Source organism: Epinephelus fuscoguttatus, linkage group LG8 (genome assembly GCF_011397635.1).
Source record: "Epinephelus fuscoguttatus linkage group LG8, E.fuscoguttatus.final_Chr_v1".
In the NCBI taxonomy this organism is placed as follows: Eukaryota; Metazoa; Chordata; class Actinopteri; order Perciformes; family Serranidae; genus Epinephelus; species Epinephelus fuscoguttatus.
The window spans coordinates 10,987,428-11,003,874 of NC_064759.1; the positions used below are offsets into that span (position 1 = coordinate 10,987,428).

Here is a 16,447-nt window from a genome sequence, read left to right on the forward strand (position 1 = left end):
TAAGGCTCAGTTAAAGGTATAATACGCAGGAATTGTCAGTTACTCTTTGAAACAGTATCGCCACTGAAAGTGAAGGCCAACCCCAGAGTCACTCTTGTTCACTATCTTTGTGTTTTAATGGTGCTGTGTCCACGACCAAAAAAAGTAGACTATCAAAATAGTTGCGAAGTTTTGTAATAAAAAGTACATTTCTCACACATGAACAATAGCAGGTATATTATGGGTCCCAGCTATTATTTGATTTACTGAGCAGATTAATCTGTACAGGATTGTAGTGAGGTAAAAGGTAAAACACTGGCTTTCAAAATACAGTGAAGTGAAATAATTTAGTAGAATAACTTGGAAATAGTCAAGTAAAGTAGAAATACCTCAAGTACAGTAGCCTAACATGTGTGTGTGTGTGTGTGTGTGTGTGTGTGTGTGTGTAAACTCAGTAGGGATGGGAATTGATAGAATTTTATTGATATCAATGCCATTATTTATTCTGCTCATCGATCCGATTCTTTATCGATTCCCTTATCGATTCCTCCCGTGAATTAATGATATCACCTCCTGTTGTTTGTAACCCAAGACATCTGCTTTCATAATGTTTTATTATGAACCTTAAAGCCATGGTCTAGTTTAGAAAGACGATGAGAAAGATTTGAAAAAAAGCATCCCCCCCCCACACACACACATACACACACCCTCCCTCTGTGCTCCATGATCCCTCCCCTCTGAGCTCATATCCCTCTACCCTCGGAGCCTCCTAATGACACACCTCCTCCCGTATAGAAATGTTTCGACGCTGTCTAACCACACAAAAAACTAACAGCAGCTTTCACAGTCATAAGCCAGCATTGGCATACAGTTATCTATGTCACAACAGCCACAATGAGTTGTCATTAATGTTACTCCTAGCTGGTGATCTAGAGGTAAATCCTGGCCCACAGCCTGAGTGTGTCAACACCATGCAGCTAGTGCAGCTCAGGTGAGGCAGCTAACTAGCCCAGCATATTATAAGAACAAATGGCGTGCAAATCAACTCAACTGCCCTCATCTTACCTGTCATAAGAATTGGTTTGTAATTACCTTTAAAGCAAATAGAGACCAGAGCCGAAATATCAAAGTTTAAGTTTGTAGTTTATTATCTTGTACAAGAGGAGCGTTTCACAGTGCAACACACAAGATGAGGTTACACAGAATAGGCTCCCTGAGGAGCATACACTGCAGGTTTTTATACAGTATATCTGGGCGTTGAATACAGGAGGTTTCAGTTCCCCTAATCTATCAAGTACATACTTCATTGATAACAATGGTTGTCAGTTGGTGTGACGTCTTGTCTCACTGTCCTCCGGGTGACCTTGTCCTTGTCCTGTGTCCGACCCTCTGTTTCTCTCGTTTCCTCTTACATATGATAGACTTCCTTTTGCTCTTAACCACCTGCTGATCTTGCAGTTGCTATAGCATTAAACAGGAACCTCCAGCACTTGCACAAGACAATGGCATGTTTACATCTTGTGATCATAATTTTCTTTTAATTTTTTTTTTTTTCCGTGTACCTGGAGCGGGGATGCGCGAGGCACCACAGCGGGCTAGCAGCTCCAGGGAGGCTAACAACAACAGCGTCCTGCGCGTCGGGTCCATGTCATTGGTTCGACATCCCATTAATCCGACTGTCCGCGGTGCTGAACGGCTCGCGGCGGGCGTATGGTGCGCCGCGACCGGCTCTGAGTCAGCTGGGAAAGGCTTGAGGCGGAGCACGCTCACGGCTTATGTGTTTGTCACTTTCTTTTTCATTTTAACCCACACCATGATCTTTTCCTGACTATAACCAAGTGGTTTTTGTGCCTAAACCTAACCAAACCTTAACCACAAGGCATCATGATGATTTCGGAACGGACTTCGGAACAATGGCTTTAATATGGTCGGAACAATGGGATGTCGAACCAATGGGCTGTTGGACCAATGGGCAGTTCCCCCGCCGTCTACCTGGAGCGGGGATGCGCTGAAGTTCCACAGCGGGCTAGCAGCTCCAGTGAGGCTAACAACAACAGCGTCCTACCGCGGTCTACCTGGAGCGGGGATGCACGAGGCTCCACAGCGGGCTAGTAGCTCCAGTCAGTGGCGAATCCAGGACATTTTTACTGGGGTGGCCAAGATGGGACACAAAGCTAGTGTGGGGTGGCCATGGCATAGCGAAGTATAATGCCACGTATGCAGCCAACCCCGGTTCGAATCCTGGCCGGAGGACCTCTGCTGCATGTCACATCCCCTCTCTCTCCCATGATTTCCTGTCTCGTAACTGTCAAATAAAGGTGTCTATGCAGGTAAAAAAATATTTGAAAAAAAAAAATAGTCTTTTTTTTCCATTTCCACCTATCACAGTTCTAAGAGCCATTTCCTTATAGTGGACTAAAGTCCTCATCTCTTCACAAGTTAGATTAAGGTAGCAATATTCAACAGCTCTTAACTCATCCTGTAGAATAACATTAATCAGTCATCAGCTCATCATCTGTGTCACCTGGGGTCCGTTTCACAAAGCAGGTTCAACAAACTCTGAGTCTAATCCTGAACTCTGAGTTGATCTACTCTGAGATAGGAAACTCTGAGTTTCCGGTTCCAGAACAGCTGATTTGAATCAGTTTAATCAACTCGGAGTAGTTTCACCTGGAGTTAAGCGCGTGCACCAAAACTATAAAAAGCCAGCATCAATGGAGCCCCGATTCGACGAGTCACCATGGCAACGGGGAAGAGGAGGGCTGCATTTTTCACCCCACTAGAATTAGAAATCTTAATGCGCTCATACTGCGAGTTTGAACACGTTTTCAAAAAGAAGTGCAACACCGCTGCAGCTGCAAAAGAGAGGGCAACGGCGTGGGAGAATGCAGAAGTTTAAATGTAGTCCTTTGCAATCACAATAATATTACAGGGGGAAACTGCTTAAATGGTAGCCTATTAATTTATTTCATTTAGGTGCAATCCCGCGGAGGAGAAGCGCACTTGGCAGCAGTTTAGGATGAAATATAAAAACATTGTTCAAACAGGTAAGACCTCGGCATAATCTCATGGGGGTACCTCATTTTGATCATGTTTTACATTGTAAAGTAAATATTAAGTGGCTGTTTGACTGTGCAGTTGTTTTATCCCCAACATAATGCTGTTTTCACACACATAAATGTCTTCTCATCTATATCATGTTCTGTCAAATAATTAAGCCTGTTTAAACTAACACAGACTTCTACTCTGCAGATGCAGAAGGCAGATGCCCGTAAAATGAGCACACTTTTCTGACCGCTCTGCATACAGTTGCCTCACGCAAATGTTCAGCGTCTCCGACATTGTACAAAAAAAATTCCATTTGCAAAGAAACGCAGCGCAACACACAATATCTGCTGGGATGTGAGAGCATGACTACGATTGGTAATGTTGCAAATGTAAGGACGGATTAGGTTGTGTAGGTAGATGATGGACTGTGACGTGACGTACAGCTCAAAAAGATAATTGTGTGGAAATGCTAAAACATCTGTGCGCGGTCTGATAACCATCTCCCAACGAATATTTAATTCTCTGCGCAGTAATGCTGCACCTTCATCCACGGGATCGTTATCAAAAGGACATGCCATGTTAGTGAAAAAAGTCGCCACCTGCTGTGCCTAATGGACCTCTAATATACTGACTCTGATTTCTTTCATGATTTTTTAAATGACAGACGGCAGAACTAGGCTACGCCAAAACTCGCCTGCTGACTGAATGAATGAGGAAATCAAATGAAAGAGGGCGGAGACAGAGAGAAACTCGAGGTTCACTGAGAAAAAACCTGGTCCCGACCAGGTTAGGTTCATAGAGTCTGTTACTACGGTAACTGACCGAGAGCTTAAGTTACCTCTCTCTGAAACAGGCTAGAGTTACCCCTCTTTCTCTGGTTTGAGTTACCTCCCTTTTTGAAATGGAAAACTCAGAGTTTCCCTCATTTCAGGGTTAACAGACTCTGAGTTTTCACAAAACCTGCTTTGTGAAACGGACCCCTGTATTGTTACCTGTGTTTGCTCTACTAATTGAGGCGCCATCTTGTGGTTACATAAAAACACAGCAATCCAGGCAACAGAACAAACCAAAAAATTCAAATCAAAGCTTAATACTTAAAGATAGGCCTTATTAAAAAGTTTATCTGTAAGCAAAAGATAAAATAAGCTTGTAAGGAAAAAAGGAATATTTGTTGTTCTTTACATGCTTAGTTCATGGTATTATTTAGCTTAGATATAATTTGTTGGAGATACTGGAGTTTGATTTTTTTGGTTTGTTCTTTGCCAGGTGTGTTTTTATTTAACCACAAGGTGGGGCCTAAATTAGTAAAGCAAACATAGGTAACAATACAGGTGACACAGGTGAAGGCCTGATGACTGAATAATGTCATTATATAGGATGCCTTATGATGTACGAAAAGGGGTCTGCCCATTTTTCCAACATCCCATTGTTCCGACCATATTAAACCCATTGTTCCAAAGTCCCGTTGTTCCGAAATCATCATGATGCCCTGTGGTTAAGGTCTGGTTAGGTTTAGGCACAAAAACCACTTGGTTAGGGTTAGGAAAAGATCATGGTGTGGGTTAAAATGAAAAAGAAAGTGACAAACACATAAGCTGTGAGCCCGCTTCACCTCAAGCCTGTCCCAGCTGACCCAGAGCCCTTCGCGGCACAAGGCAGAAATACACCCGCCGGGAGCCGTTGAGCACCGCGGAGAGCTCCCCACACAACCCCGACCCCAGAGTTAACAACAGGAGGTTATGGTGTTTCATTCTCTCCTCTCTATGACACTTGTATCTCGATCAGTAGCCTACTTTTGTTGCATTGCTGATCCTCTATGGTAGGCTACACAAATACAGTAATAATCACATATCGGAACAACGGGACGTCGGACTAATGAGAGGTCAAAACAATGCTACGGCACCGTATGAAAATGTGCAAAAAGTTGTTTTCAACCCAGACAGTATTCATGTCCAGGGCCGTGATGAAGGCATCAATTGAAACGTTGGCTTTGATTCAGCGTGCCGTTTTTATTCAGCAGTTCTGCAGTTGACGTTGTCACTGTGACCGTCCTCCTGTTTTATTAGCAGCAGCAGCAGCAGATGCGGCGTGCTCATCTCATGGCTGATGGCTCACCTATCAGACCTGCATGGCCTCAAAATCACCCCTCAAAATCGCCATTGGCTCCAGTGAGGCACGTCAGTGGCGCAACACGCCTGCAGCAACGGCGCGACAACTCCCGTCTGTCTCGCGACAACTCTCTATTTTACGCAGCTCTTCTATTTTTGTCGCGCAACGCTCTCCTACGCGACCCTCCATCAGATAAAAACTACATGAAATAGTGTGCTAAACGAGCACGTGTTTTTAAATGAATAAACCATTATCAGAGGTTGTATGTGATGATTTTTTTTCATGCATTTACCCATGTTTATCCGTGACATTGTGTAAATGTCCGTGGCGGACATTTGAAATCGAGTAGATGACTAACAGTACAGTAAACTTGTAGATAACTCAAATATATGTATTAACTTAGGTGGAAAATGCTTTAACATTTCATGGCTCAGCAAACGGTGAACAACCCCGCTGGCTTTTCTACGTGTTGCTTCTGTATGCAGTCAGTGGAGCCCAAATGAATACGCCACGACGCTACGCTAAAATTACTTTAAGTACAGTGGCCTAACATGGTTGTGTGTGTGGGTGTGTGTGTGTGTGTAAACTCAGTGTCTCTCGTTGAACGTCGTCTTTGCTGTTTCTTATATTCTAGTTTCTGTTTTAATAAACTGTCTTGTCAAAGCACTTCAGCAACTTCAGCTAGCAACAGCTCTTAACTCATCCTGTAGAATAACATTAATCAGTCATCAGCTCATCATCTGTGTCACCTGGGGTCCGTTTCACAAAGCAGGTTCAACAAACTCTGAGTCTAATCCTGAACTCTGAGTTGATCTACTCTGAGATAGGAAACTCTGAGTTTCCGGTTCCAGAACAGCTGATTTGAATCAGTTTAATCAACTCGGAGTAGTTTCACCTGGAGTTAAGCGCGTGCACCAAAACTATAAAAAGCCAGCATCAATGGAGCCCCGATTCGAGGAGTCACCATGGCAACGGGGAAGAGGAGGGCTGCGTTTTTCACCCCACTAGAATTAGAAATCTTAATGCGCTCATACTGCGAGTTTGAACACGTTTTCAAAAAGAAGTGCAACACCGCTGCAGCTGCAAAAGAGAGGACGACGGCGTGGGAGAATGCAGAAGTTTAAATGTAGTCCTTTGCAATCACAATAATATTACAGGGGAAAACTGCTTAAATGGTAGCCTATTAATTTATTTCATTTAGGTACAATCCCGCGGAGGAGAAGCGTACTTGACAGCAGTTTAGGATGAAATATAAAAACATTGTTCAAACAGGTAAGACCTCGGCATAATCTCATGGGGGTACCTCATTTTGATCATGTTTTACATTGTAAAGTAAATATTAAGTGGCTGTTTGACTGTGCAGTTGTTTTATCCCCAACATAATGCTGTTTTCACACACATAAATGTCTTCTCATCTATATCATGTTCTGTCAAATAATTAAGCCTGTTTAAACTAACACAGACTTCTACTCTGCAGATGCAGAAGGCAGATGCCCGTAAAATGAGCACACTTTTCTGACCGCTCTGCATACAGTTGCCTCACGCAAATGTTCAGCGTCTCCGACATTATACAAAAAAAATTCCATTTGCAAAGAAACGCAGTGCAGCACACAATATCTGCTGGGATGTGAGAGCATGACTACGATTGGTAATGTTGCAAATGTAAGGACGGATTAGGTTGTGTAGGTAGATGATGGACTGTGACGTGACGTACAGCTCAAAAAGATAATTGTGTGGAAATGCTAAAACATCTGTGCGCGGTCTGATAACCATCTCCCAACGAATATTTAATTCTCTGCGCAGTAATGCTGCACCTTCATCCACGGGATCGTTATCAAAAGGACATGCCATGTTAGTGAAAAAAGTCGCCACCTGCTGTGCCTAATGGACCTCTAATATACTGACTCTGATTTCTTTCATGATTTTTTAAATGACAGACGGCAGAACTAGGCTACGCCAAAACTCGCCTGCTGACTGAATGAATGAGGAAATCAAATGGAGTATGTGGCTCTGAAAGAGGGCGGAGACAGAGAGAAACTCGAGGTTCACTGAGAAAAAACCTGGTCCAGACCAGGTTAGGTTCATAGAGTCTGTTACTACGGTAACTGACCGAGAGCTTAAGTTACCTCTCTCTCTGAAACAGGCTAGAGTTACCCCTCTTTCTCTGGTTTGAGTTACCTCCCTTTTTGAAATGGAAAACTATAATATACCGTATGAAAATGTGCAAAAAGTTGTTTTCAACCCAGACAGTATTCATGTCCAGGGCCGTGATGAAGGCATCAATTGAAACGTTGGCTTTGATTCAGCGTGCCGTTTTTATTCAGCAGTTCTGCAGTTGACGTTGTCACTGTGACCGTCCTCCTGTTTTATTAGCAGCAGCAGCAGCAGATGCGGCGTGCTCATCTCATGGCTGATGGCTCACCTATCAGACCTGCATGGCCTCAAAATCACCCCTCAAAATCGCCATTGGCTCCAGTGAGGCACGTCAGTGGCGCAACACGCCTGCAGCAACGGCGCGACAACTCCCGTCTGTCTCGCGACAACTCTCTATTTTACGCAGCTCTTCTATTTTTGTCGCGCAACGCTCTCCTACGCGACCCTCCATCAGATAAAAACTACATGAAATAGTGTGCTAAACGAGCACGTGTTTTTAAATGAATAAACCATTATCAGAGGTTGTATGTGATGATTTTTTTTCATGCATTTACCCATGTTTATCCGTGACATTGTGTAAATGTCCGTGGCGGACATTTGAAATCGAGTAGATGGCAAACAGAACAGTAAACTTGTAGATAACTCAAATATATGTATTAACTTAGGTGGAAAATGCTTTAACATTTCATGGCTCAGCAAACGGTGAACAACCCCGCTGGCTTTTCTACGTGTTGCTTCTGTATGCAGTCAGTGGAGCCCAAATGAATACGCCACGACGCTACGCTAAAATTACTTTAAGTACAGTGGCCTAACATTGGGTATGGGTGTGTGTGTGTGTGTGTAAACTCAGTGTCTCTCGTTGAACGTCGTCGTCTTGCTGTTTCTTATATTCTAGTTTCTGTTTTAATAAACTGTCTTGTCAAAGCACTTCAGCAACTTCAGCTAGCAACCTGTTGTTCACATACTGACGTTAGAAAAGTGTTCGTTACTGTAACGTTACCGTTAGCTTAGTTAACCGTTTTTACACACTAATGGAGCTCAACAGGAAGTTAAAGCTATGAAAGCGAAAGTAAGAGTTAAAGTAAGTTTTACAAACCGTTTTAAAACAGCTCGTAGCTTCAGCTGTCAGAGATAAAGTCCGTCCAGTTGTTATGACAGCGGTAAATCATGTCTGGTTGAGTTGACAGGACTTGGGGTCGAAGTGTCTCCCGAGTCCCGCCCGTTGGAGAGCCGTTTCCCGTGGTGTACCATTGAGTCTCCTCGGCGGTTGGGGTCAGTGCTGCCAGACGGACGACAGAGGGCGGTAACACAACACAACTGCAGAGACACGCGACAAGAAGGAGCAGAAGAAGAAGAAGAAGAAGAAGGTCCCGGATGTCAACAAGCTAAACACAAACACAGGTGACCTGACTCTTTGTAGGATTCTCTTTTTACATCCATGGCTGAAAGTTGGAGGTCATGTAACGTTAACTTGAATTCATGAATGTGCCGTAAACAGGCTCGTTTCATTCCGTTTTCAGTGTTAATTAACGTCTTGTCCTGGGTGACTTTAGCTAACCTCTTTAGTCGTAGCGTTACCCAGCTAACGTTAACGTTCAGTTTAACCTCAGTGTTTCTGTCAGTTATTGATGAGGATGACCGAGTGCGGTCTCGCGCCCCGGCCGTTAAAGAGAAAACACACCTGGAAACAGACACGTGCTGTGGTTTGTGACAGTAAAGCCATTCTCCTTTTAGCTTCAGTTAGCTGTTAGCTAGTTCATACAATTCATAACTTACATTTGAAAAAGTCTTAATAAAAGTCATTGCCATTTTTTTAATTATAGCAGCTTTTTTATTTAGCTACTAGTGAAATAAAAGTATAAATAAATTGCAGCGTAACAGAGTACAAACAGAATGAATAGTAATATAAAGAATACATGCAGAATGTAAATCAGTCAGAGATGAATATACAGCCGCAACAGTGTGTAAAGAAAACGACAAGGTAAATATGTACAGCAGGCAGTGCAGATATAAGTAAATAATATAGCTTATGTAGTGCAGGTTTAAGTGCAAGAAATACTAATAGTAAGAAATTATATACAGAATAAACACCTGGAGGTATGATATGAATATAGTGTATACACCGCAGATCTTACAGGCTGTGTACAGTATAGACAGTGGCATAATATGAATACTCTATAGTACAGCATGACCAGTTGTATAAAGTCATTTGTTTTTAGTCTTGAAGACCCCCTGCACGTTTTAACAGTTCAAAAACATATTTATACTTGTTTTATCGGCTTGAGTGTGTTTGATACTTATGTTTGAGGTCTCAGTGACTTCAGCTGTAAAACGTGTTTAAATACATTTGATCTTCTATGTTCTATATGTGCGATTACTGACACTACTCTTTACACAGCACCACAACTCCCAAAAAATGTTGGTTGTCTATTTGTTATTCTGTTGAGCTTTATAAGAGAGTGCTTAAAGGAAAAGTGTGTAAGATTTAATGAGATTTAGTGGCATTTAGTGGTGAGGATTGCAGCTTGGAACCAGCTGAAACTTCTCCCGATAAGAATACCTTAAGTGTGTATTGTTCAGGACGTTTTTACCAGGAGCTGAATTATCCACAGACGTCTCCTCCTCCCCAAAACAAACGGACCAGGTGATTAAAACCAGTAAAAACACTGAATAAAGCAGTTTCACATTACAAATCAGTGTTTCCACTATGCTGTTTGGCACATCACAGACAGGCAGCTCACCCAGCACCTGCTATGTATATCTAGCTTTTTTCTCTGATAAGTTAATGTGCACTCAGCTTATGAGCCCAATCATCCACAGAGGTCTCTTCCTCTCCAAAACAAACAGACCCGGGGGTGTATATTGGTAAAAACGCCAAATGAAGCTGTTTCACGTTACACACCAGCGCCTCTCTGACTCTGTTTGGCATGTCAGAGACGAGCCACTAGCTCTGCACCTGCTAATGTGTGCTCACCTTTTCTATCTGATAACTTAAGATCCAGACGTTCAGAAGGTTTTTACTGGGAGCCGAAGTATCCACAGAGGTCTCTTCCTCTCCAAAACAAATGGATCCGGTGTATTACACCCGTAAAAACACTGAATAAAGCAGTAGTAAATGTCAGTGTTTTTCAAATGCTGCTCATTCCGGAGGTGCTTTTAAATAAGGTGGTCAGGATCAAAAAACGTGAATGGCCTTTTCTAGAGTCAGTGTTTGGTTGTCCATACTGAGCAACATGACAGACTCTGTAGATGAGGACCCGCTCCCTGTGTAGATCTAAATGGCTCAGTCGAAGGTAACAAAAACAGTTCTTATTTTCAGGTGATTATGCACTAAAGAAAACATACTTATCATTTTATATTCCATTTCTGCCAAATTATCCCCCTAAATCTTACACACTGAACCTGTGGAGTGTAATTGAAGATTTAAGTACATTTCTGTCCTTTTGAATGACTCTTGGTAAATGAATGTATAATAATGTAATATTTGTCCATGCAAACCCATACAACATAAAAACATTACATGTGTCTTTATTTGGCATAAAAACAATGTTTTATGATGATTTCTGAGTATTATCAAATGTACAAGCTCAGTTTGCGGCAAAGGAAAGTGTTGCTACTAAAACATACTTACAGGAAAAATGGTTTATTTTGCGATTAAATTTAAACATACAGCAAATAGGTCTGTGAAAGCCCAAACAATAAGGATATAAAGCCAAAGTCAATGTGCTAAAAATAAGGCAATTCATGATCAAGTGAAAAACATTGAGGCACTTTCTCTATTTCAATCAATCAATCTGTCTTTATTTCCCTTAATTTATTTTGCAGTCAGATGACGTCAGGACACAACATCAAACCAAAGCAAAAATAAAAGGATAGAATTTGAATCCACAGACAAACTGACACAGGTTTTAAAACATCCAAAGGCTGAGTAATGCACTTGTTCAGCTGTTAATTAGGGAAGCTCCTACTAATTTCTCTGACAGTTGAACAGACATTTTAAGTTACACTAGTTGACACATAAGACGACATTCAGAAGAGTCAAAATTGAGCCACATTTTATTTATCAGGTTAAGCATTGTCTGAAAAAATATTACAGATATTATAAGAGTTATTTTAAATCACATTCTTTAAGTACCAATTTGTTTTTAAATGCCAGTGAAATATGTGGCACTGTACATTATAAACATTGCACATTATTCTACTGAAGCTGTCTTGCTCCCCCTGTGAGTTTCCCAGCACAGACGCACAGATTCAGCACTCCATCTAACTGCAAAACTTTTATTTACTGCTGCCCAGCACACATCAACAAAATCAGTGTTTTTGTCCTTGGTCTGGGCTGCAGTCCTTCGAGGGCCGGCACACAACTGCATGAAAAATGAAGAAATGTAATCAGTACAAACCAGCAGCAGCTGTGTCAGTCAACTCACCTGGCACTACTCTCATGAGCCACCCCCCACACCTCTCCCCTACATCTGACCACTAACCACACCCACCTCCACACCTACAAAACATGATAACAACTTGTTAAAAAAAGTTAGACAACATTTATTGAAAACAGAGTTCTTTCGGAAATTAAATCCATAGGAATTGTGCCTGATTATTCCTACAGCATGTTCACTGGGTGAACACAAATGCATAACATTTCAATAATTTTAATAGTAGGTTTTACCATCTAGGATTTGTGGTGCTGACTCATGCGGGTAGCAGCTTTTAATGGACTAGTTGACTAATGGTGCACATCTCTACAAATAATCAGTACAGTGGGAGTGAAACAGGCCTACTACGGCAGACACAAAGAACGATTTAGTCTTTTTAGTCTATCTAGCTTCAACTTAAAGGCAACAACCACATGGCAGTAAATGAAACTCCGTGAACAACAGATACTCAGAGCTGAACCTGACTTACTCCTATAATTTTACATGCTACTGTGACAAGGATATTTAGTTTTTATTTGAACTTATTTGAACTACTGGTAATCTATTTGGATGCATCGCTGCTGAGATATCTCCTGCCTGACACAATGCCTTTTTTACTGATCATTTATATGACTGGTTGTCATTTTAAGTAATTATCCTTTTTCAAACCCACAGGAGTGTGACAGAAATGAGTTGCACTTTCCATCCCCTGGTTTCTCGCAGCGGATTCTCCCATGGCCGCTTTGTGCTTGTCCCGTCCCTGTTTCTCAGAGCTCTCAGCTCCATGCCCCAGATCAGCCGAAGCCTGCAAGAGAGCTACAGGCTTCTACAACTGCCTGACAAGGGACACAGCAGTCCTGCACAGGTGAAAGAGGCCTACTTGTGCCTAGCCAAACTCTACCATCCAGATTCTGGGGCTCCAACAGCAGATGCAGTTCTGTTTGCTCAGGTTGAGCAGGCCTACCGTGCTGTGCTGGCACATCAGAGCAAGACCAAGCAACCCGATAGAGGACAGGAAGTGGAAAGTGAGGATAGGTCCAGAGGTACAGCACTTCCACACAGACACTACCTCAGTTACGAGGGAGTGGGCTCAGGCCCACCCAGCCAACGTGAGCGTCAGTACCGGCAGATCCGTGTCGACAGGGCATCTGAGCAAGTTTTGAACTACAGGCAGAGGGAGCATGAGAGGGCAGCCGCTGCAGAGGGGGCACTGGTGGAACGGGACATGCGTCAGCGCAGCCGACAGATCAAGATCACCCAGGCTGTGGAGCGGCTTGTGGAGGACCTGATCCAGGAGTCCATGGCCCGAGGAGACTTCAGGAACCTGAGTGGAGCTGGAAAGCCACTCAACAAGTTTGAGCACAATCCATACGCTGATCCCATGACCCACAACCTCAACCGCATCCTCATAGACAATGGTTACCAGCCACCCTGGGTCGTCACACAACGCGACATCCGAGAGACCGCTGCTCAGATCCGAAATAGGTTGCTCGGGGGCAGGGCCAGGCTTGGCGACCCCATGACCCCCGAGGAGCACAGCCAATGGGAGCAGCTGTGCGCATCTGTACAGGAGGAGCTGGTGAAACTTAACAAAATGGTGGACAATTACAACCTCATTGTACCAATGCTCAACATGCAAATGGTTCACTTCAGTTTGTCACGAGAGATTGACCGCGCTGTGAAAGGAGCCCGCCAACACAGACTGGACCAGCAGAGAGAGAGGGAGAAGGAGAGAGAGAGGAGGAAGGAGGAGAAAAAAAGAGCCAACACTGTAATTAAGCGTAAAAATTCCAAACAAGGCCTGATGTCTTGGATGAAGAATTTACTGAAATCAAAACAGTAAAACTTGAATCTGAGTGAACGGAATAATGATTTGAGATCAGTGGTTTATTAATTTATTCATTTGTTTTCACTGATATGAATCAGCACAGTCCACGAGGCAAGACGGATTTGTTCATCCACTTATTCCTACACACTCTGAATCAAAGTCAGAAACAGTGGTGCCACTAATTTAACTCTGCGTCACTGCTGTTATTGTTCAGATATGCAGGATCGTCAGGTGTCAGTGGAGGAGTATTATTGAGCAGTCATGGCTGTGGGACTGTAAAGTGTGAGGAACTGCACGTGTTGATAACAAAAAGCAACGTGAGGCAATTTTATGGTGCAAGTTGTTTCTGTGAAATTACTTCTCTGAAATACAAACCCAACACTGTAACTATTGGTTGCTATGTGACATTAAAAGTTAAGGTAATTCAAAATCTTGTGTCACAGATTATTCATTATTTTGAATGAAAAATGCTTAAATAGCTGAATGTCTCATTCTAGTCTGGCAGCTACTCCAGTGTCGCAGGGTTGCAGATGACGATGGGCTCCTTGCTGCTGGCTCCGTCCCGTGCAGCTTCCCTGTGCAGCGCCTGAGCGACGGCCCTGGACGGAGTCATCACCTTGGTCCAGTCGTGGGCAATGTACTGGTGATATGGATCCTGAGAGCTCTCCAGCTTCTTGGAACGAATGTAGCTGAGCATGATGCCAAATGTGAAGAAGCTGAACATGCCAACCACCAGGAGGATATACATCATGCCCTGAGACTGAGTGGGGGCTCTGGTTCCAGCCATGTGGTGCACAGCCTCCTGGGTAGTGTAGTTCTGAGGTATCAGTGGAGACAGTACACTTGTGCTGTTAAGGCAGCGCTGGAGGAAGGAGAGCAGGAGCGACTGCAGCTCAGTGGTGTTGATGTGTGGCATGGCTGACCTCTGCTGGATGCTCGGCAAACTGCAAACGAGAACGTGAGAAAAAGATTTACCTCACAGAAAAGATCTACTTTATCTTTGCCAAAAGTATGCTGTATTCCTCTAGTATTATTTAGCAATATTAATGTCTGAATTATTCCTCCTAATCTGCTTACAACGCCACAAGATGTAAGAAAGAAATAAGAAAAGCATGATGTCTGAGTTGCTTGAAGACGTGATGTTTTCCCCTATTCTGACAGATGGAATGCATATGAGGACAATAGAAAAAAAGATGGAGGAGCTAAGTTAGAGGCATAATTATTCAAGAATAAGACTGTATCTCAGAGTATGAAAGACTTCAGCTGGTTGCTGCTACATTTGCTGCTGTTAAACTGGGTCCCTGATCAATCAATAAATCAACATGAAGCATGAGAAAGATGTTGTCTTTATGAGATGAAGATAACACTGTATACCTAATTAATTTACAAATGGCAATTTTGTGAGTTAAGTTATCCCTTTGAGGTACTCCTTTTGTATTACTGAGTAAACGACGACCCCTGACTGACATATTTTATGGCCGTTTCTTAAAATGTCCAATGCAGAACAATAACAATACAAAACTGATAAACTTTACAATTAACCCAAGTAGTGAACACAATAACTGCAGGAAGTTGATATATACTTTCAGGAACTAATCACACACATTTAATAACTTTTCTCCGTTGTGCCTTTACCCTGTAAGATTTAATAAGAAAAATAAAATAAAAAAAATATATATTTGGAATTGAATGAGGTGTTAAGAAAACTATATATATTATTTTATTTTGAGTTTTCTAACACCTTTTACAAGTAAAATCAAGAAGGCCTCACATTCCCCTGTGAAGCATTGGCGACCCTCCTTTTGTATGTCATCATATGTTAAAATTACACATTGGCAATGTCACACTGGATAGTCACCTTTCAGACTTCGTTTTGGTGTTAGGAAATTGAAGGTGAAGCAATAAATTCCTACAAGTTATATGTACATTATTATTCAAGCTTCGGTCAGAAGAGAGAAGAGCCTACCTTTCAAGTATCTGGAACAGTTCCTGCTGTCACTGGCAGCAGCAGACACAGATGATTTCAAGTCATGTATCTCCAGTAGCAGTAGAAACAGCTGGTCTCGTGCTACACCTCGAATGGAAGTGTACATCCCCCTCTTGTCTTGGTCCTAATGTGCCCTCCCTCATGCTCATGCTTTTACGCAGAAGAGATATGCAACATTTTCAACTTGTCAACACTTTTAATGAAACAAGGAGGTCACAGGGCAAGGTCAAAAGCTCAGCGTAGTAAGGGAGCGGTGCAGCATGACTTAAACCACTGTCCTATACTGGTGCAGTTTTCTGAAACAAACAGTCTACTGTCGATTGGCATGTTTGGAGTTAGAATATTGTCTTGACATCCGACCTCATTTAAGCAGTGTTAATATGGTAAGATGACATGAAAACTATTAGAAGGAAATGTCAAATTGGCTTTAATGCATTTAGGTTACGACTGCACGTGAAAACTAATCAGGGACAAACTTATATTAAGAATTACTTGTTTATGCAGTTTCCATCATCCTTTGTGGCTCAAGACTGGTGTCTGGACCCAGTTTGTGAAGAGTGCATGTGGTTGGTTGCACTGTCTCATGTATTAATCAAAATCTCTAATGTTCACATTTTAGTAGGTGGTGCCGGGCTGCAGCAGGAGAACAAAGCTGCTTTCAGACTGGAGTTAGTTTGGACAGTCTGCAGTACAGCTCAGACTAGATTGAGTTACAACACAATCACCTCTAAATGTCCTTTTACTCTCTGCTGTAAAAAAAAAAAAAGGTATTTAAGCTTGAGATTCCTGCAGATACTGTATATATATGTGTGTACTCATATTCTGTAGTAGAATTGGCAGGCACAGAAAAGTCACACATTCAATGTTGTATTTTCTCCAAAATGTTTTCAAACAAAGTATATTTTGAAAAAGACACGTTACACAGAA

At 42.4% G+C, this 16,447-nt stretch overlaps 3 protein-coding genes across 10 annotated transcripts in view; 1 reads left to right on the plus strand and 2 right to left on the minus strand.

Annotated features, from left to right (window-relative positions):
• The window catches only part of LOC125893022 (uncharacterized), a 158,527-nt gene extending 149,964 nt beyond the window's left edge, over nucleotides 1-8,563 (minus strand). For all 5 annotated transcript variants that reach the window (XR_007449825.1, XR_007449827.1, XR_007449826.1 and 2 more), the window contains exon 1: nucleotides 8,387-8,563. The gene's annotated coding sequence lies outside the window, so the exon portion shown is untranslated. The remainder of the gene's footprint in view (nucleotides 1-8,386) is intronic.
• A 53-nt stretch (nucleotides 8,564-8,616) lies between these two features.
• dnajc28 (DnaJ (Hsp40) homolog, subfamily C, member 28) lies at nucleotides 8,617-13,942 on the plus strand. 4 transcript variants are annotated; one of them, XM_049583458.1, is made up of 2 exons: nucleotides 8,617-8,691; nucleotides 12,381-13,940. In XM_049583458.1, exon 2 carries the CDS (start codon nucleotides 12,394-12,396, stop codon nucleotides 13,546-13,548), a length of 1,155 nt encoding a protein of 384 aa, XP_049439415.1. In that variant the 5' UTR covers nucleotides 8,617-8,691; nucleotides 12,381-12,393; the 3' UTR covers nucleotides 13,549-13,940. The 4 variants fall into 4 exon arrangements, with proteins under 4 accessions (XP_049439415.1, XP_049439414.1, XP_049439413.1 ...); XM_049583457.1 differs by having other exon boundaries at nucleotides 8,673-8,745; nucleotides 12,381-13,941; XM_049583456.1 differs by lacking the exon at nucleotides 8,617-8,691 and adding an exon at nucleotides 8,752-9,271 and having other exon boundaries at nucleotides 12,381-13,942.
• Nucleotides 13,943-14,038: 96 nt separating this feature from the next.
• LOC125893031 (potassium voltage-gated channel subfamily E member 1) lies at nucleotides 14,039-16,320 on the minus strand. Its single transcript, XM_049583469.1, has 2 exons — nucleotides 15,500-16,320; nucleotides 14,039-14,477 (listed from the first exon to the last, which is right to left on the minus strand). Exon 2 carries the CDS (start codon nucleotides 14,447-14,449, stop codon nucleotides 14,039-14,041), a length of 411 nt encoding a protein of 136 aa, XP_049439426.1. The 5' UTR covers nucleotides 14,450-14,477; nucleotides 15,500-16,320.
• Nucleotides 16,321-16,447: the final 127 nt, after the last annotated feature.